This window comes from Pelophylax lessonae (assembly GCF_965119305.1).
Source record: "Pelophylax lessonae genome assembly, chromosome: 4".
Taxonomy (NCBI): domain Eukaryota; kingdom Metazoa; phylum Chordata; class Amphibia; order Anura; family Ranidae; genus Pelophylax; species Pelophylax lessonae.
This window is the reverse complement of record NC_138771.1, coordinates 53,654,577-53,672,485: the sequence shown is the minus strand read 5'-3', so window position 1 is coordinate 53,672,485 and position 17,909 is coordinate 53,654,577. Positions and strand designations below refer to the sequence as shown.

General features: G+C 46.1%; 1 protein-coding gene across 1 annotated transcript; it reads right to left on the bottom strand.

The window, feature by feature from the left end:
* Positions 1-355: 355 nt before the first annotated feature.
* On the bottom strand, positions 356-16,939 carry LOC309554861 (uncharacterized protein). Its single transcript, XM_082256582.1, has 4 exons — positions 16,824-16,939; positions 6,413-6,476; positions 2,153-2,303; positions 356-970 (listed from the first exon to the last, which is right to left on the bottom strand). The coding sequence occupies exons 2-4, from the start codon at positions 6,465-6,467 to the stop codon at positions 721-723; spliced, it is 456 nt and encodes a 151-aa protein (XP_082112708.1). The 5' UTR covers positions 6,468-6,476; positions 16,824-16,939; the 3' UTR covers positions 356-720.
* Positions 16,940-17,909: the final 970 nt, after the last annotated feature.

Below are 17,909 nucleotides of genomic sequence, written 5' to 3'. Positions count from 1 at the left end.
AGGCGGCGCGCGCGCGCCGCCGAGAAAGGGGAGTGTCTGACGACGTAGGTCTACGTCGTCAGACGATAACAGACCACTTTGCCGCAGTAGTGTCAACGTAAGCAGACGGCAAGTGGTTAAAAATGGCTGCTGCAAGTTATCATAGACATATAAATAATAAGGGCAGAAAAAAGGCAAGTTTTATACCTTTAATTTTTTTTTTTTTTGTAAAAAAAGGGACTCAAAAGCACCAAGAGTGTTTTCAGAAAAATATTCTCTTTATACCCAATTGAGCTCCAGGATAATCAAATATAATCTAAATACTTTTGTCATGTGTAATCTTCCTTGGATCTCGGTGTGTTTTGTGTATTTCCAGATCTGTGCAGTAATCCAGTGTGAGGCTTTCCCTCTGTGCAGGAGCTTCCTGTAATAAAGACCGCTCACTGCTGCTCTCTCTCCTTGTGCAGGGTGACCGGTCTTGTCTCCGCCCCCTCCTGTAGGTCTCTGCAGGCAGCCTGTAGTGGGTGGAGCCTGCTGGATCCCTCCTGGAACTCTTCTCTCTGCACAGGCTATGTACAGCACAATGATGATGGCACAAAGTAATATCTGGGTTTGGAAAGCTAATTGGTGCACACATTGTAGATTTATATCCGTTGTGGTTATTGAGGAATCTATTTCAGTGACAGTTTTCATGCCCGGAGTTCAGCTTTAATGTTTATGAACATGTCTAATTGACTTTTATTACACCGGATGCCTTGTGCGCTGCCAGTCTGCCAGTTTCCATCGTGTGATCTCAGGCGGGGATTGTTGTCTCCGGTTTTTTCTGTTCCTTTGTCTCTCAAGTGTCTGGCGAAGCTGCTGGAGTTTTCTCAGGAGCTCCCAGTTGTGTTGGAGAAGCTCTGTTTGGGTTCTCTGTGCTTCCCAATGTTGTTTCTCGGCTTGTTCCGTCTCTTGCTGGGCGCCTATCAGTTCTTTCTCCAGTTCCTGAAACCTGCAAGGTAAAAGAAGCAAATAGCGGATGAAGTACAAAGCAGGTATAACACAACTAGACAGATAAGCAGAGTCACAGCAAACAGATACAATGCATTTCCTTGTATGTTAGAGCTGGCCATACACTATACCACAGGTGTCAAACGCAAGGCCCGCGGGCCGAATCCGGCCCTCCAGACCATTTCATGTGGACCTCGCACCTCTCTTGCAGGTGTGGCAATCCCCTGATTTCTGCCTCCACCTTGTCTCAGCAGTCAGCAGCAGAAAGGAGGACAGAGCTCCTCCTATAGGTCCTGCGCTTCTCTGTGAAGGTGCAGAGAAGCCCCCCCCCCCCCTGCCAATCTCAGCAGTTGGCAGCAGAGAGGACAGAACTCCTCCTACAGATCCTCCACCTCTGTGCAGTGACCCTTCGTCTCCATCTTTCCTGGTCTCAGCATTCAGCAGACTCCAGTCCTCCTCTGGTCCTCCTCCTGACCCTGCACTTTCTGCTTCACAGCTCCACCCCTACCCTAGCTTCTTCCTGACAGCAGCACAAGATAAGGGGGGGAGGGGGGTGAGGTAAGGGAAAACTAGCCAACATTTACTAACATGATTTGCCCTCCTGCCTTATAGACTTCAATGAAATTCAACGCCAAGTTCAGGGTCGCCATATTTCAAACAGGATTTGACTAACCCATGGGGAATTAAAGCAAGGGTAAACTCTTGACAAAATAAAATAGTTCCCCTGTAGGTTATTGTCATAATGGGCTAGTATGCAACCCATACTAGCACATTATGATACTTACCTGTAAAGCCGATCCCTCCAGCGGCACGCAGTCACCGCTGATGGGGGCTTCCTTCTTCATACGGTCTTCCTTCTGGGTTCACGTACGTAAGCCGCAAGGACATCACGGCGCACAGGAGTCACAGTGTCGGCACATTGCTCGGAATGAATGGCACACTCGAGCGTTCTGTCCATTCAGAGCACAGTGTGCATGTGCTGGCGACTTCACCGGCTGCTACAAATGTGTATATGCCCTAAACAGTGCACTTCTAGGAGATAATCACTGTACCTACAGCTAAGTCTTATTATAGCCTTACCTGTAGGTACAGGTAAAAAAGCAGACTTTATTACCGCTTTAAACCCAGGCAGATTTGCTTATCCCTAGTGATGATATTGATTCCAGTTCTGGGCCCACTTTACCGTGTTAGATAAAGACGTGTCATGTTCTCCATCACAGCGTTAAGAGTTAAAGCCTCCTGATGATAACCTTTCCTTAGTTCTTCTTCCAGAAGGTCCACCTTACTTCGATCAATCACAGGGTTTTTTGGCTTCTCTCTTGATCTAAACAGGTCTAGTAAAGAAAAGAACACAAATGAATCTGGTGAATTTCTACCAGAGAGTCAGATTTATTAGTAAGCAAGCCAGATTTATATAAGATATAAGCAAAAGTTTGTGTGCAAGGCTTCCCCAACCCCCGGGCCGCGGACCGTTACCGGTCCGTGGATGAAACGGTACCGGGCTGCCCGAGGAACTTTACATTATTTTACTGTGGCGGCCGGGGAGCAGAGCAGTGCGCCCCGAGCCGCCCATTGAGTGACAATAGCGAATGAAAATTCGCTATTGTCACATGGATCCTCCTCGTGGCCAATCAGGGAGCGGGTCCTCCCGCTTCCTGATTGTCCGAAAGGCAAACCCCATGCCATTGGCCGAGGAGGAGGCGGGAGGACTCAAGGAGACGCGGGGACTGAAGAGAAGCTGCCGTGAGGTAAGTGCACGGGTCTCACGGGGGGAACGCTGGCATCTGCATTGAAAGGGGGAACGCTGTCATCTCTGCATTGATTTGGGGCATTGCTGTGGCACTCTGCATTGATTGGGGGCATTGCTGTGGCACTCTGCATTGATTGGGGGCATTGCTGTGGCACTCTGCATTGATTGGGGGCAATGCTGTGCCACTCTGCATTGATTGGGGGCATTGCTGTGGCATTCTGCATTGTTTGGGGGCATTGCTGTGGCACTCTGCATCGATTGGGGGCAATGCTGTGGCACTCTGCATCGATTGGGGGCATTGCTGTGGCACTCTGCATCGATTGGGGGCATTGCTGTGGCACTCTGCATTGATTGGGGGCATTGCTGTGGCACTCTGCATTGATTGGGAGCATTGCTGTGGCACTCTGCATTGGTTGGGGGCATTGCTGTGGCACTGTGCATTGATTGGGGGCATGCTGTGGCACTCTGCATTGTTTGGGGGCATTGCTGTGGCACTCTGCATTGATTGGGGGCATTGCTGTGGCACTCTGCATTGATTGGGGGCATTGCTGTGGCACTCTGCATTGATTGGGGGCAATGCTGTGGCACTCTGCATTGATTGGGGGCATTGCTGTGGCACTCTGCATTGATTGGGGGCATTGCTGTGGCACTCTGCATTGATTGGGGGCATTGCTGTGGCACTCTGCATTGATTGGGAGCATTGCTGTGGCACTCTGCATTGGTTGGGGGCATTGCTGTGGCACTGTGCATTGATTGGGGGCATGCTGTGGCACTGTGCATTGATTGGGGGCATGCTGTGGTCACTGTGCATTGATTGGGGGCACGCTGTGGTCACTGTGCATTGACCCCCCCTCAGCGGACCACAGAAAAATTATCAAACGTTGACCGGTCCGCGGCGATAAAAAGGTTGGGGAGCACTGCAATAGGGGACTTGTTGGGTTGGTAGTGCTCACTAATGGCTGGTTTCACAGATAGAAGCCACTGTCTTGTGAAATCACCGGCACTATTACTTAGAAGCGAGCATACTTTATTTGCACAGTTAGGCTTCATGTACACTACCAGCTCCTAAACTTGAGTTTAGGAGCTTTTGGCGTTATTTTGCCAAAGCTCCTAAAATCAACTCAATAAAAGCCTATGTATCCATGTACACATAGGCTTTTAGCAGAGTTTAGGAGCTGGTGCGTTTAAGTGAGCTTTAATCTCCCGCATTCAGGATAGGAACGTTTTGACCACTGGCCATGGGAAAACGCAAAAATGGGGCAAATGCGTACCGCGATTTTGCAACATTTTTTGTTCTCCCACAGCCGCAGTTAAAGCGCAGTTCCACCCTTAAAAATATTTTTTCACTGTCGCTTGCTCTTAATAACCTGTAAAACAAATGGATAATTAATTTTTTTTTTTTTTATTCACTTACCTTCTTTTTTAAGAAAATATACTTACCTTACTTCCTCTTCCTCCCTCTGCGGACACGGCCGCCGCCGTCACTTCCTTCTTCCGTTGATTCCTGGGAGCTGAACGTCATCGCTCCCAGGAATCAATGCGCCTGCACCGGCCCCGCTCATCAGTTCCGGCGCAGACGCGTCATTCCCTGCTAAACAGCTTCTGGGCATGCCAATATGAAATTGTCCAAAATATCTTGGTATGCTGACGCCCTAAGAGTTCCCTTCACTTGGGCCACGCCCAACCCCTGAAAAAACAACCCCGCACCATATTCCCCCCTTCACCACATGATTTGGACCAGTGTCAATTGTCAAGATATTTTGTGCTGTACAATTACTTAAGTGTTACAAAGACTAAATAAGCTGAGCTGCTGTGCTTTCATTCTAAACCCAACTTCAACAAATCCAGAGTCAATGACCTTGAACAAGTATGCAGCAACGGAAATCAAAAGAATGTCAGAACTCCTGATTTGCAGACCAGGTAATCCAAAAGATTTGAAGCCATTAGACCAGCATGGTGACCAGGCAACAGGCACTTTAAAGGTATTGTAAAGTCTCATGGTTTTTCACCTTAATGCATTTTATGCTTTAAGGTGAAAAACCTTTTTTGCTGCAGCTGCCCCCAGAGCCCCTCCTTTTTCTAACCTGAGCCCATCTGTTTCAGCAATGTGCATGAGCCCAGTGGCTCCAGCCGCTATCTCTGTCCACACTAGATAGATTGATAGCAGTGGAAGCCATTGGCTCCCGCTGCTGTCAATCAAATCCAATGACACAGGAGCGGAGGGCGGGGTGTGTCATTGGAAGCAGCAGCGGGACTTGGGAACGCGCCTGCATGGGTGCCCCTATGAAAGTGGCTCTCTGTGGGGGCACCCAGTGAAGAGGAGGAGCCAGGAGAGCCAATAGGTTACCCCAGAAAAGGAGGATCGGGGCTGCTCTGTGCAAAACCCTTGCACAGAGCAGGTAAGTATGACATGTTTGTTTTTATAAATAAAGAAATTGAAACCTTTACCCCTTTAAGAGTAAGAAGTTGACGACATTCTCCACGTTTTCCTGAACCTGTGTAAACAAGTGGCGATCCTGGGAAATTCAGGCTGATATTACGTTGAACAAAACACATATGCAGAGATTACCTTTAGGCTTCATTCACACAGACATATGTGTATTTTCCGCGTTAAACACATGTTCTTGCTGGCATAGCTAGCAGAAGATCCCACATAAAATACACCCCTAAAGTACTCATGTATAGGCGTGTGCAATTATTCTTTCATTCCTCTAGCAATGTCATCAATCTAAATCAATGTCAGCCAATCAAAAACCTCATGTCCAAATGTTTTATACATCTAGACTAGGGATCGACCGATTATCGGCAAAGCCGATATATAGAGGGTCGATATGCACTTTCCCCGATATATCGCAATCGGAAAACCAAGGTGACCGATATTTCGGATATGTGCTTGTACCAGAGGGAAGCTTGCAGCTAGAGGCATCACCCCGGTACCGGCGTCCATAGCCGACGGTCAACTGTCTGGTAATGACAACCGAAGAAGTTGCTCAGCTGTCATTACAAGGAGCAGGAGGGGACGTCCCCCCCCCCCCTCCCGCCACCTTCCGCGGCTCGCCAACCAGCATGCACGGCCGCCGAAGACCCAATCAAAGCCGCATTCCATGTAAAAACCTGGAAGTGATGTCACGAATGACATCACTTCCGGTACTGTCTGGCGCCAGATTAAAAAAATTACAGCATTCAAAACAGCAAAACTTGGCGTTTTGAATGCTTTTAAGTGCAAAGGAGGGGTCTGGGGTCTTTTACACCCCCAGATCCCTTCACAACAGTACCTGTCAAATAAAAAAAATAGCCAATATGTATTGGCTAAAATATTGGTATCGGTAACGAAAAACCGATATTGGTCGATCACTAATCTAGACATACAGAAAACCAAAGTTTTATGCCCTTTTTCTTGTAAAAGCTGAGCTTAGCTCCACACTCCCACCTTCCAATCCTCTCGCCATTTGCTGCTGAGGCTGCCCATTGCTAGAATGAGCAATAGGGAGATTTGTGGGACAGACATAGATGGGGCCAAGCTAGACTCTTCCCCTCCCAAAAAGTCCTGATTTACATTTTACTAAAGCTGCATACCTCCCTGATCTACTGGAAATGTGTTTTTTACTGAAAATAAAATAAATTAATTCATATACTTATCATTTGTTTAGTGTGACTTGTCCAGGCTTGTCACCGATTTACTTTAAAGCTTACCTGTATTATAGTGGCTGAAATCAATGAGTTGTCTTTTATTGTAAGATTTCATCATCTTTATTCTCTGTCAAATTAGGAAACAAAAGGTTAATCAATTAGTGACTTCCTGCCCCAAGGATTACTTGTCACCAGCACAAGACACAAAGGGGGTTGATTGACTAAAAGCAAATAGACTGTGCACTTTGCAAGGGCAGTTGCTCCAAAGCTTTGTAAATGAGGTAAACTTTTACTGTGCAAAGAGTACCCAATCACGTGTGTAGGGCCCCCCTGGGTCTACTGAAGGCAGGGTGTAACCTCCAGAGGCAGCATTTACCCCAGGGCTGAGTCCATGGCTATAATGGGGAGTTTTGAACAGAAATTGGGCGCCAGTCACTTTTGATCTTTTGAAAGCTTTAATGTGGAACTTGGAAAAAGGTAGCAGGGGAGAGAGTTAGGGGTCTCAGATACCAGTAGCAGATTACTTACAGACTCATTGGACCTAGAAAAAGTACAGCCTAACAGTACCAGAACCTTAAAAGGCGACCAGGCAATACTGAAAACATGTTTTCAGATGTAAAACAAGATCCAGCTTCACAGTGTCAGAACCTTTAAGCCGACCTGGCAACACTGTAAGCACATTTTAGATGTAGGTGCATCCTCCAAGTCACCAGGCCCTCCTGAGAGACCAGCCTTCATCCTGGCTCTCTCTAGCAAGGGTCCTTCCCTGGATCTTCTCAATTTGGCTTGGCTTCATCCACGCTGGGCAAGACAGCCTAAGGACCAGCTCAGGTTTAGTAGGCCCCAGACAGGCTTCTGGGCCTACACATAGAGTTCACTTCAGCAGCACATCCCCAGGTCAGGAGGGCCTGTGGCAAGAAAGAGCAAGCACATGGCTCCACTCAAATATATATCCTCTCCCAGAATGCACCAGTGGTCAAGAACCTCCCACTGGGGTGGCTGGAAGAAATATAAATATTCATAAATCAACCTAGTTGTACTATCTCATACTGGCCTGTGGTACCAGTGACACCTACTGGTGACAGTCAGAAATGCACAACCTTACTGAGCTTAGGGAAAGACCAGATGAACTGTACAATAATCTGAGCTGTCTACAGCCCAGCCAAAAACTAAATTTACATAGTATCCCCAGTTTAGGACCAGGGGCTACATGTGCAAGGAAAATTAAAAAAAAAAAAAAAAAAAAGCATTTTTGTTTGCACGGGGTTGAATGATGGAAGTCAGCAGAGCTTCAACTAATTTACTAAGCTCTGGAGCAACTGCACTTGCAGAGTACAAAGTCTATTTGCCCTTTATAAATCAACCCCAAAGGGAAATCTTCCCAACAAAGACATAGACGGTAATAAACAACTACTTATGTTTTATTGAAGTTTTACTTTAAAGCGATTCAAAATGTAGCACCCTCCTAGGTAGGTGCTAGAAGTGAGAGTATAGATTTTGGATCTTTCTGCTTACCAAAGAGATTGCTAGGTAAATTTATATTGCTCTCTGCCTACCAGGGAGCGGTATCTATTGATAGGGTCTGCTCATGGTGCTCAGGTGCAGCTAAGCTTGTCTGTAATGTTTCACACTGGTCCAATAGGGAGGCATATTGGACAGTGGGAGGAAACCTGACAAATCAGTGCACAAGCATTTAGTACAGCCCTGGTGATTGGCAGAGGAAAGTGCCTCGGTGTATGCTGGGATACTGTATAAATGCCAAGGGCACTTGTGGAGTCTTCGGCTTGAGAGTGGGGTCCTGGAGGGAGGGGGTGGCTGCTCCTCCTTTGTAGAAGCTGCCATGCGGCCTCAGGTGGTCAAACTGAGGGCCTAAGAGTTAGAGAGAAACTGAACCTGCAGAGCTGACTGGAAGGGATACACTGTAAAGGATCTGGTTCTGCATACAGTGAGTACAGATCTGTGTCATGGGGACTGTCCTGAGAGGGCCATCCCTTCAGCTAGAAGAGTCAGTGGACGGGTGTCAGTCAAGGGGATGCTAGAGGGTATCCTAAAGATAAAGTAGTTGCTTAAAGTCTGCTGCTAGAGAAAGCAAGAGGACTTATTCTTCCATACAAGTGTCAGTATGGTTTAAGCAGTGTGTCTGCTTCCACAAATAAGGCCAAGGGAGAGATGTCCTTACCTATTGTAAATAGTTCAGTTGGAGTATCCCACTATTCCCTTCTCCCATCCAAGTTCCACAATAAATACAAAACCAAATACCCTGGACTGTTTATTGAGTAACGAGCAAATAGGAGTAAGGATGTATGTGTGAAAAATCCCCTAAGTGACTGTCTGCAGGTAATCAGAGGAGACCCAAGAAGTTATTACACAGCAATCCCTACGGGGACAGTGCTACATAAAGGCAGAGGTTTTGTTTATCTAATTGCATTCTATGCATTAAGATAAAAAAACATCAGTTTGCAGCAGCCCCCCTCGGCCCCTTTTAACACTTACCTGAGCCCCCTCTCGATCCAGTGATGTCCATGAGTGCTTCGGCCGTCTGGGACTCTCCCTCCTGATTGGCTGAGACACAGCAGTGGCACCATTGGCTCCCCCTGCTCTCAATCAAAGTCAGTTAGCCAATCAGGACAGAGAGGTGGCAGGGCTGAACCGCGGCCCTGTGTCTGAATGCACACACAGAGCTGCAGCTCGGCTCAGGTGCCCCCATAGAAAGCTGCTTGCTGTGGGGGCACTCGATAAGAGGAAGGGGCCTAGAGAGCCGGTGGGGGACCAAAGAAGGCGAGGATCTGGGCTGCCCTGTGCAAATCCAACTGCACAGATGAGGTACGTATAACATGTTTGCCATTTTTAAAGAAAAAAAAACAAAAAAACTTTAGTGTAAGTTTAAAGTTTACCAGTGACTTCAAATATGGTAAGCTGCTCCCCTCCTTTACCATATTGCAAGGATCTCCAAATGTCTACATTCAGTATCTCACAAAAGTGAGTACACCCCTTTTGTAAATATTTTATTATATCTTTTCATGTGACATCACTGAAGAAATGACACTTTGCTACAATGTAAAGTAGTGAGTGTACAGCTTGTATAACAGTGTAAATTTGCTGTCCCCTCAAAATAACTCAACACACAGCCATTAATGTCTAAACTGCTGGCAACAAAAGTGAGTACACCCCTAAGTGAAAATGTCCCAATTGGGCCCAAAGTGTCAATATTTTGTGTGGCCACCATTATTTTCCAGCACTGCCTTAACCTTCTTCAGCATGGCGTTCACCAGAGCTTCACAGGTTGCCCCTGAAGTCCTCTTCCACTCCTCCACAATGACATCACAGAGCTGGTGGATGTTAGAGACCTTGCGCTCCTCCACCTTCCATTTGAGGATGCCCCACAGATGCTCAATAGAGTTTAGGTCTGGAGACATACTTGGCCAGTCCATCACCTTCACCCTCAGCTTCTTTAGCAAGGCAGTGGCTATCTTGGAGGTGTGTTTGGGGGTCGTTATGTTGGAATACTGCCCTGTGGCCCAGCCTCCGAAGGGAGGGGATCATGCTCTGCTTCAGTATGTCACAGTACATGTTGGCATTCATGGTTCCCTCAATGAACTGTAGATCACCAGTGCCGGCAGCACTTATGCAGCCCCAGACCATAATACTCCCACCACCATGCTTGACTGTAGGCAAGACACACTTTTCTTTGTACTCCTCACCTGGTTGCCACCACACACGCTTGACACCATCTGAACCAAACAAAGTTTATCTTGGTCTCATTAGATCACAGGACATGGTTCCAGTAATCCATGTCCTTAGTCTGCTTGTCTTCAGCAAACTATTTGTGGGCTTTCTTATTCATCATCTTTAGAAGAGGCTTCCTTCTGGGGCGACAGCCATGCAGACCAATTTGATGCAGTGTGCGGCGTATGGTCTGAGCACTGACAGGCTGACCTCCCACCCCTTCAACCTCTGCAGCAATGCTGGCAGCACTCATACGTCTATTTCCCAAAGACAACCTCTGGATATGACGCTGAGCAAGTGCACTCAACTACTTTGGTCGACCATGGCGAGGCCTGTTCTGAGTGGAACCTGTATTGTTAAACCGCTGTCTTGGCCCCCGTGCTGCAGCTCAGTTTCAGGGTCTTGGCAATCTTCTTATAGTCTAGGCCATCTTTATGTAGAGCAAAAAATCTTTTTTTCAGATCCTCAGAGAGTTCTTTGCCATGAGGTGCCATGTTGAACTTCTAGTGACCAGTATGAGAGAGTGAGAGCGATAACACCAAATTTAACACACCTGCTCCCCATTCACACCTGAGACCTTGTAACACTAATGACACAGGGGAGGGAAAATGGCTAATTGGGTCAAAATTGGACATTTTCACTTAGGGGTGTACTCACTTTTGTTGCCAGCGGTTTAGACATTAATGGCTGTGTGTTGAGTTATTTTGAGGGGACAGCAAATTTACACTGTTATACAAGCTGTACACTCACTACTTTACATTGTAGCAAAGTGTCATTTCTTCAATGTTGTCGCATGAAAATATATAATAAAATATTTACAAAAATGTGAGGGGTGTACTCACTTTTGTGAGATACTGTACTTTTAGTTAATTTCCATTTCAGCAAAAGTCTGTGTGCTGTGTTATGCATGCTCCAACCCAGAGCTTGAATGGTTGCTTTCTGGTCTCTCTCTATCCCCTTCCTGCTCATCCTTATTGACCAGTGAGGCTTTCCATTAAGTTTAGTGTAAAATGGTGAGATTCACACATGGCTCAGGGCATAATCATCCAACGTCTGGTCAGAATTTACATAGTAGAGCGCTTTGAGTTGTGGGGCACCCAATGAGCAAATGGAGATTAAGAAAATATTCGTGTAGGCACCCTGAGCTGTCTGCTTTCAGGTTGGGGTAGTTTACTGTGTCTCTTTCTTGTTATATATATATATATATATATATATATATATATATACACAAGTGTGTGTGTATATATATATATTATTTTATTATTACCAATTTTTATTTTGTTACCTACAGCTTACGGGCCAGTTCATACTACAGAAACACAGCCCCGACACGTTCCGGATGCATTTCTGCATGTTTATTTTTGATGCGTTTTCAATGCGTTCCGGTGCATTTTTTTCCCCTCTTGTTTTTTTCACAAAGTATTCTGGGTTTTTTTTTTCGAAAAGCATTCCGTTGCATTGTTGATGCATTTAGATATGTTCTGGTGCGTTCTTGATGCTTTTTGCCATGTTCCAGTCCAGTTCCTTGCAGCAAAAATACAGAATGTTCTACTTTTGTTGACTGTACCAGAACGCACTGCAATGATGTGAACTTTGTCATTGAAATTCATGTATCCTACTCTCCATGTGTTTTTGATGCAGAAAAAAAACGCCTCAGACTGCATGTGGTGTGTACCAGCCTGCATGCAGTGCTGTGTGTTTTTACTCTACGTAAAAAAAACGTGGACAGTGTTTAACATGGATCCCAATGGCCATAGTTCACACTAGTGCAGTGCGTTCCGGTGCAGTCAACAAAAGTAGAACATTCTGCACTTTTTCTGTATGGAACGCATCTGGAATGTGGCGCAACACCCCCATAAATGCACCCGCCTCCATGCTGAAGCCACCACTGACAGCTGAGACCGGACTGGATCAGCTGCAGAATAGGTAAGTACAGTGATTTCTGCTTTACAGGGTAAAATAGATAAGGATTAGAATGTGGCACAGAGCAGGTTTAGCAATTGTTAGGTTTTGCCTGGACTTCTCCTTTAATGGCTCTGTCTTTAAAGCGGTAGTATACTGCTTTTTTCACTTTTAACTACAGGTAAGCCTATAATAAGGCTTACCTGTAGGTACAATTAACCACTTAAGCCCCGGAGGATTTTCCTGCTAAAAGACCAGGGGGTATTTTGCGATTCGGCACTGCGTGACTTTAACGGACAATTGCGCGGTCGTGCGACTCTGTACCTAAACAAATTTGACGTCCTTTTTTTCCCACAAACAGAGCTTTCTTTTGGTGGTATTTGATCACCTGTGCGATTTTTTGATCACGCGCTATAAACACAAAAAAGAGCGACAATTTTGCAAAAATAGCAATATTTTTCAAATTTTTTTATATGAAATTCCCCAAAAAAAATGTAAAAATCTAAATTTTTTAACATTTTCGGCCAATTTGTTTTATCCTACCTATGTTTGGTAAAAAAAATCGCAAAAAGCGTATTTTTATTGGTTTGCGCAAAAGTTATCGCGTTTACTAACAAAGGGAAAGATTTTTGTCATTTTTGTTGTTTTTTTTTTTTAACGCGTAATGGCGGCGATCTGCGATTTTTTTTGCGGTACTGCGACATTGCGGCGGACAGATCGGACCCTTGACTGACATTTTTGACACTTTTGGGGTTACCAGTGACATTTCTACAGTAATCAGTGCTATACATATGCACTGTTACTGTAAAAATACACTGGTAGTGAAGGGGTTAACTTTATTTGGGAGGGAGGGGCTGTGTGTGTCCCTAGGGGCGTGCTTTCTACTGTGATTGGCTGTGGCTTGAGCTGTAAGGACACTGATCAACGGATCTACATAGTAGATCCGTGTGATCAGTGTCTTTACACCGAGGAGAATGACAGGCAGCTTGTTTACACAAGCTGCCTGACATTCTCCCTCTCCCCCGACGATCGCCGAGTGACCGGCGGACATCGCGCGGGGGGGTCCGTGACCGCTCCCCAGACCCTCCCAGGCTAGTGACGTTAATTAACGTCACTCTGCCTGGCAGGGGCTGACCGCCGCAGTAAATCTACTTGCGGCGGTCGGCAAGCGGTTAATATCTCTTAAACCGGCACGGTTTAGGAGATATTTGCAGTGCATGCAGCCGCTCACGCGAGCGGCGCATGCGCTCTGAAGGTCCGGCGGACCATCAGCTTCCCTTGCCGGGAATGTGCGGGAGTGACGTCATCGCGGCTCCGGCCAATCACAGCGCCGGAGCCCCCGAACCCGGAAGAGACGCTGTGGGATCACGTCAGTGCCCGCAGCGGTGTCCGGGGGTCCGTGTCTAAGGTAAGTAATTCATAATGAGCTACTACTAGCTCATTATGCCTTTGTCTTGCAGGTTTTTTTTTTTTTTTTAAATTTTAGGTTTACAACCGCTTTAAATGATCATTAATGATCTTTGTTTAAAAATATTAAAAAAACATACTTGATCCTGCTTGTCCTGACCATTTGCATTGGCAGGGTGGGCCCACAGACATCACAGTTATCCATACCTCCCAACTTTTTAACCTCCGGTCTGATTATATCAGGATTTCTGTGCTAAAAGCAGTACATTGTTTTGCATGGAAATCTCTTGTTTTATATTTTAAACCTCACCTTCCCCTGCGATTTCCTGCCATCCTCCCCCGCCGTCCTTCCGCTGTCCTCCCCCGCCGTCCTTCCGCTGTCCTCCCCTACCGTCCTTCCGCTGTCCTCCCCCACCATCCTTCCGCTGTCCTCCCCCACCATCCTTCCACTGTCCTCCCCCGCCGTCCTTCCGCTGTCCTCCCCCGCCATTCTCCCCCGCTGTCCTCCCCCGCTGTCCTCCCCCGCTGTCCTCCCCCGCCGTCCTTCCACTGTATCCCCCACCCCGCCGTCCTCCCCCGCTGTCCTCCCACTGTACTCCCCCGCCGTCCTCCCCCGCCATCCTCCCCCGCTGTCCTCCCCCGCTGTCCTCCTGCTGTCCTCCCCCACCGTCCTTCCGCTGTCCTCCCCCGCCTTCCTTCCACTGTACTCCCCCGCCGTCCTCCCCCGCTGTCCTCCCCCCCGCTGTCCTCCTGCTGTCCTCCCCCGCCGTCCTTCCGCTCTCCTCCCCGCCGCCCTCCCGCTGTGTACTCGGCAAATGCCGGCACCTGTGTTCCGGTTCCCTTCCCTGCGAGCGTCGCGACGCAGGGGGTGGAACCGGCGGCAATTTAAAAAATGTAAATACACTAAATGACATGATACAAAGCTGTGATCCTAACGGATTACACTGTATCATGCCATTTCACCACAGGATTTCACCTCGTGACTTTGCCAGTAGAGAACGACCATGGCGTCCAAAAAGCGTTCTTTTTGCGCAAAAGCGCTTTTAGACTAATTGGAAAACAGCGACAGTGAAACCGAGTTACTTGAAGAACTGAGCGATAGCGATTTGTGGGGAAATTCATCATCAGGTACGGAAAGTGACGACAGCGACGATTCTGATGTCTCTTTCTGGCACATCGCTCGGTTGGAGATTCTGAAGAATCATTTGATATACTTCCCAAATTCCACAATCTATGTGCCAGAAAGAGACATCAGAATCGTCGCTGTCGTCACTTTCCATACCTGATGACGAATTTTCCCACGAATCGCTATCGCTCAGTTCTTCAAGTAACTCCGTTTCGCTGTCGCTGTTTTCCAGTTCGTCTAAAAGCGCCTTTGCGCAAAAAAAAAAAAACGCTTTTTGGACGCCATGGTCCTTCTCAATTTTCCAGGAACAAAGAACTGAAAAAGCACAGGCAGGGCACTGGAAGAGTCACCAGGTGAAATCCTGTGGTGAAATGGCATGATACAGTGTAATCCGTTAGGATCAAGCTTTGTATCATGTTATTTGTGCATTTACATTTTTGAAATTGCCGCCGGTTCCACCCCCCTGCGTCGCAATGCTCGAAGGGAAGGGAACCGGAAGACAGGTGCCGGCATCGGCCGAGCACAGAGGGAGAGGACAGCGGGAGGATGGCTGGAGGATGGTGGGGGATCGCAGGGAAGGTGAGTGTGATTCTGGGGTAATTCTGAGTGTGGCTCGGGGTTACCGCTTTTGGTACTGAAAATTAACCCCGAGCCACACTCGGGAATACCGCCAGGAAGGTTAATATGGGAACAAGGGACACCTATTAGTAAAAGTAGGTATGGGACACACCCCCTGCCATACTCCCTTAGGGCTCTTTCCGATCAGATCCGCCTGTCAGTTTTTTAGGCGGATCTGATCGGATCCTCCATGCAACTCTATGGGGCAGCGGACGTCAGCGGAGACACCTCCGCTGACACCCGCTGCCATCCGCATCCGATCCTGTGCGTGAAATCCGGACGGATGGAAACCCTATTTTTCCATCCGTCCAGGGATCGGATCGGATGAGAGCGGACAGGCGGTCTGCTCTCATTCGATCCCCCTTAGAGTGCAGCGGGAGCTGTGACACCTCCCTCTCCGCACTGCAAGCGGAGACGGAGCTGTCATTTGCCGGCTCAGCGGGGATCGGCGGATCGATCCCCACTGAGCAGCACGGATCCGCCTACAGAGGCGGACCGTGTGAAAGAGCCCTTAAGGTATAATTATACAAAAAAACAACTTAGTTAATCCCATGAGTGTGTTTTTTTTTTTTTTTTACCACTACTATTCCTTTATACCGGCTTTTGAAATTTACCAATGCAGAAATTTAGAAATTAGATAAAAGGTTTAGCACTGGGAAACACTTTTTAAAAGATAAATAGTGTATTTTATATACAGTATAACTATATGGATCAGACCAAAATGTGGGACAAAAGAGGAGGAAACAGGGACAGAGGGACCTTTTTTTGAATCAGGGACAGTCCCGAAAAATCAGGAACAGCCCTTGGAAATCAGGAACATTTGGGAGCTATGGTTATTATTCCATTTGAAAAGACTTGTCATAGTATAGTATAGAATAGCATAGTAAGCAGAGATGTATAGTAACTAAGTAGAACTACTTCACTACTGTACTTAAGTACCGAAAGGCGGTATCTGTACTTTCCTAGAGTAGAATTTTTTTCTCCTACTTCCACTTTTACTTCACTACATTTTTTCAATGATTTCAATACTTCTACTCCGATATTTTTTTTTTGTGCTGCATAGTTACTCGTTACAATTATAAAAATTACCACTGCCAGAACAATAGATGGCAGGTTTCATGAAGCTCAAAACGTGTATTATCAGTGCATACGAAAATAAATGCTACTGTATGTATAAATAAAAGCTGCATTTGAAATAATAAAAAACAATATGATGTTCAAACTTTCGACTTCTTTCTTTAATAACTACATAACACAGTACTTGTACTTTTACTTTCAGTACTTGAGTAGCAAAATTTAAAAAAAAAACTACTTGCAATACTTAAGTACAAAAAATGTTGAATACTTTAGTACTTCTACTCAAGTCACTTTTTGATCGAGCACTTCTACTTCTACTCAAGTCACTTTTTGATCGAGCACTTGTACTTTTACTCAAGTATGGGTTTCAAGTACTTTATACAACTCTGATAGTAAGTATAGTATGAGTATTTTTTTTACCTGATATTATTAGCCTATCTACACTGAATAGAATACAATTTCAAAGCTGGCAGGATGTCAACATATATAAGAAGGTCACCAGAGAGTATACAACAGGGGATTTTTTAAAGGATTAAACATTATATATCCCACAAATAACAATATTCATTTAAAATAGTAAGTTGTTATAGGGAAAAAGAAATAGTTACTGCTACTCACGAGTAAACAGAAGGTTCCTGCAGTCCGGAGATGGAATAGTGTGTTTGTACAACTGCAACTGGGAGCAGCACAGGTTGCTAAGTCGCTCGCAGTACACAAAGGGGATGAACTCCAGGAGTCAGGGATCAGTCCGGACAGAATACAAATGCTTTGTGTTGTGTAGTAAGTCATTGGAAATACTTTTATCTCAAAGTTAGGTGAAGGTGAGTTGGAGACAGAGAAAAACATCTGAAGGATACAACAATACCTTTTAGTGATTTGCTTTACGAAGGTCAAAGTGTAACAACAAAAGTTCTGGATTAATCCTGAAAATGAAAAGCATTTTTATACGATGTAAAACACGTCAGTCTGATAAAAGGAGCACAGCTCTGAAAACTTGCTGTTTACCCTGTAATGTTTTTATGTAGACATTCATGGCTGGAGAACCAACGACTTAATTGTACCACTTCTGGACCGGAAGGATTTGCCCCCTTAATGACCAGGCCATATTTTGCGATTCGGCACTGCGTTATTTTAACCACTTCAATACCGGGCACTTTCATCCCCTTCCTGCCCAGGCCAATTTTCAGCTTTTAGCACTGTTGCATTTTGAATGACAATTGCGCAGTCATGCAACACTGTACCAAAACCAAATTTATGTCATTTTCCCCCCACAAATAGAGCTTTCTTTTGGTGGTATTTGATCACCGCAAGGTTTTTTCTTTTTTGCTAAACAAATAAAAAAAAGACCGAAAAGTTTGAAAAAAAAAAATTTTTTTGTTTGTTATACAATTTTGTAAATAAATAAGTTTTTTCCTGCACTGATGAGCACTGATGAGGCTGCAGTGACAGGCACTGATGAGGAGGAACTGATGTAGTGGCACTGATATGCGGCACTAATAGGCGGCACTGATAGGCGAAACTGATGGGCATTGATATGTGGCACTGATAGGTAGCAGTGATATACAGCATTGGTGGGCACTGATAGGTGGCACTGCTGGGCACTGATAGGTAGCACTGATGGGCACTGATAGGCGGCACTGATGGGCACTAATGGGCACTGATAGGCGGCACTGGTAGGCACTGATGGGCACTGATAGGCGTCAC

Excerpts from the sequence above, each read along its gene's own strand:
- LOC309554861 (XM_082256582.1), bottom strand. The coding sequence starts at position 6,467 with ATGATGAAATCTTACAATAAAAGACAACTCATTGATTTCAGCCACTAT. Across the intron at positions 2,304-6,412 it reads TTTCAGCCACTATAATACAG|ACCTGTTTAGATCAAGAGAG; the intron begins GTAAGCTTTAAA and ends TTTCTTTACTAG. Across the intron at positions 971-2,152 it reads ACACGTCTTTATCTAACACG|GTTTCAGGAACTGGAGAAAG; the intron begins GTAAAGTGGGCC and ends TTTACCTTGCAG.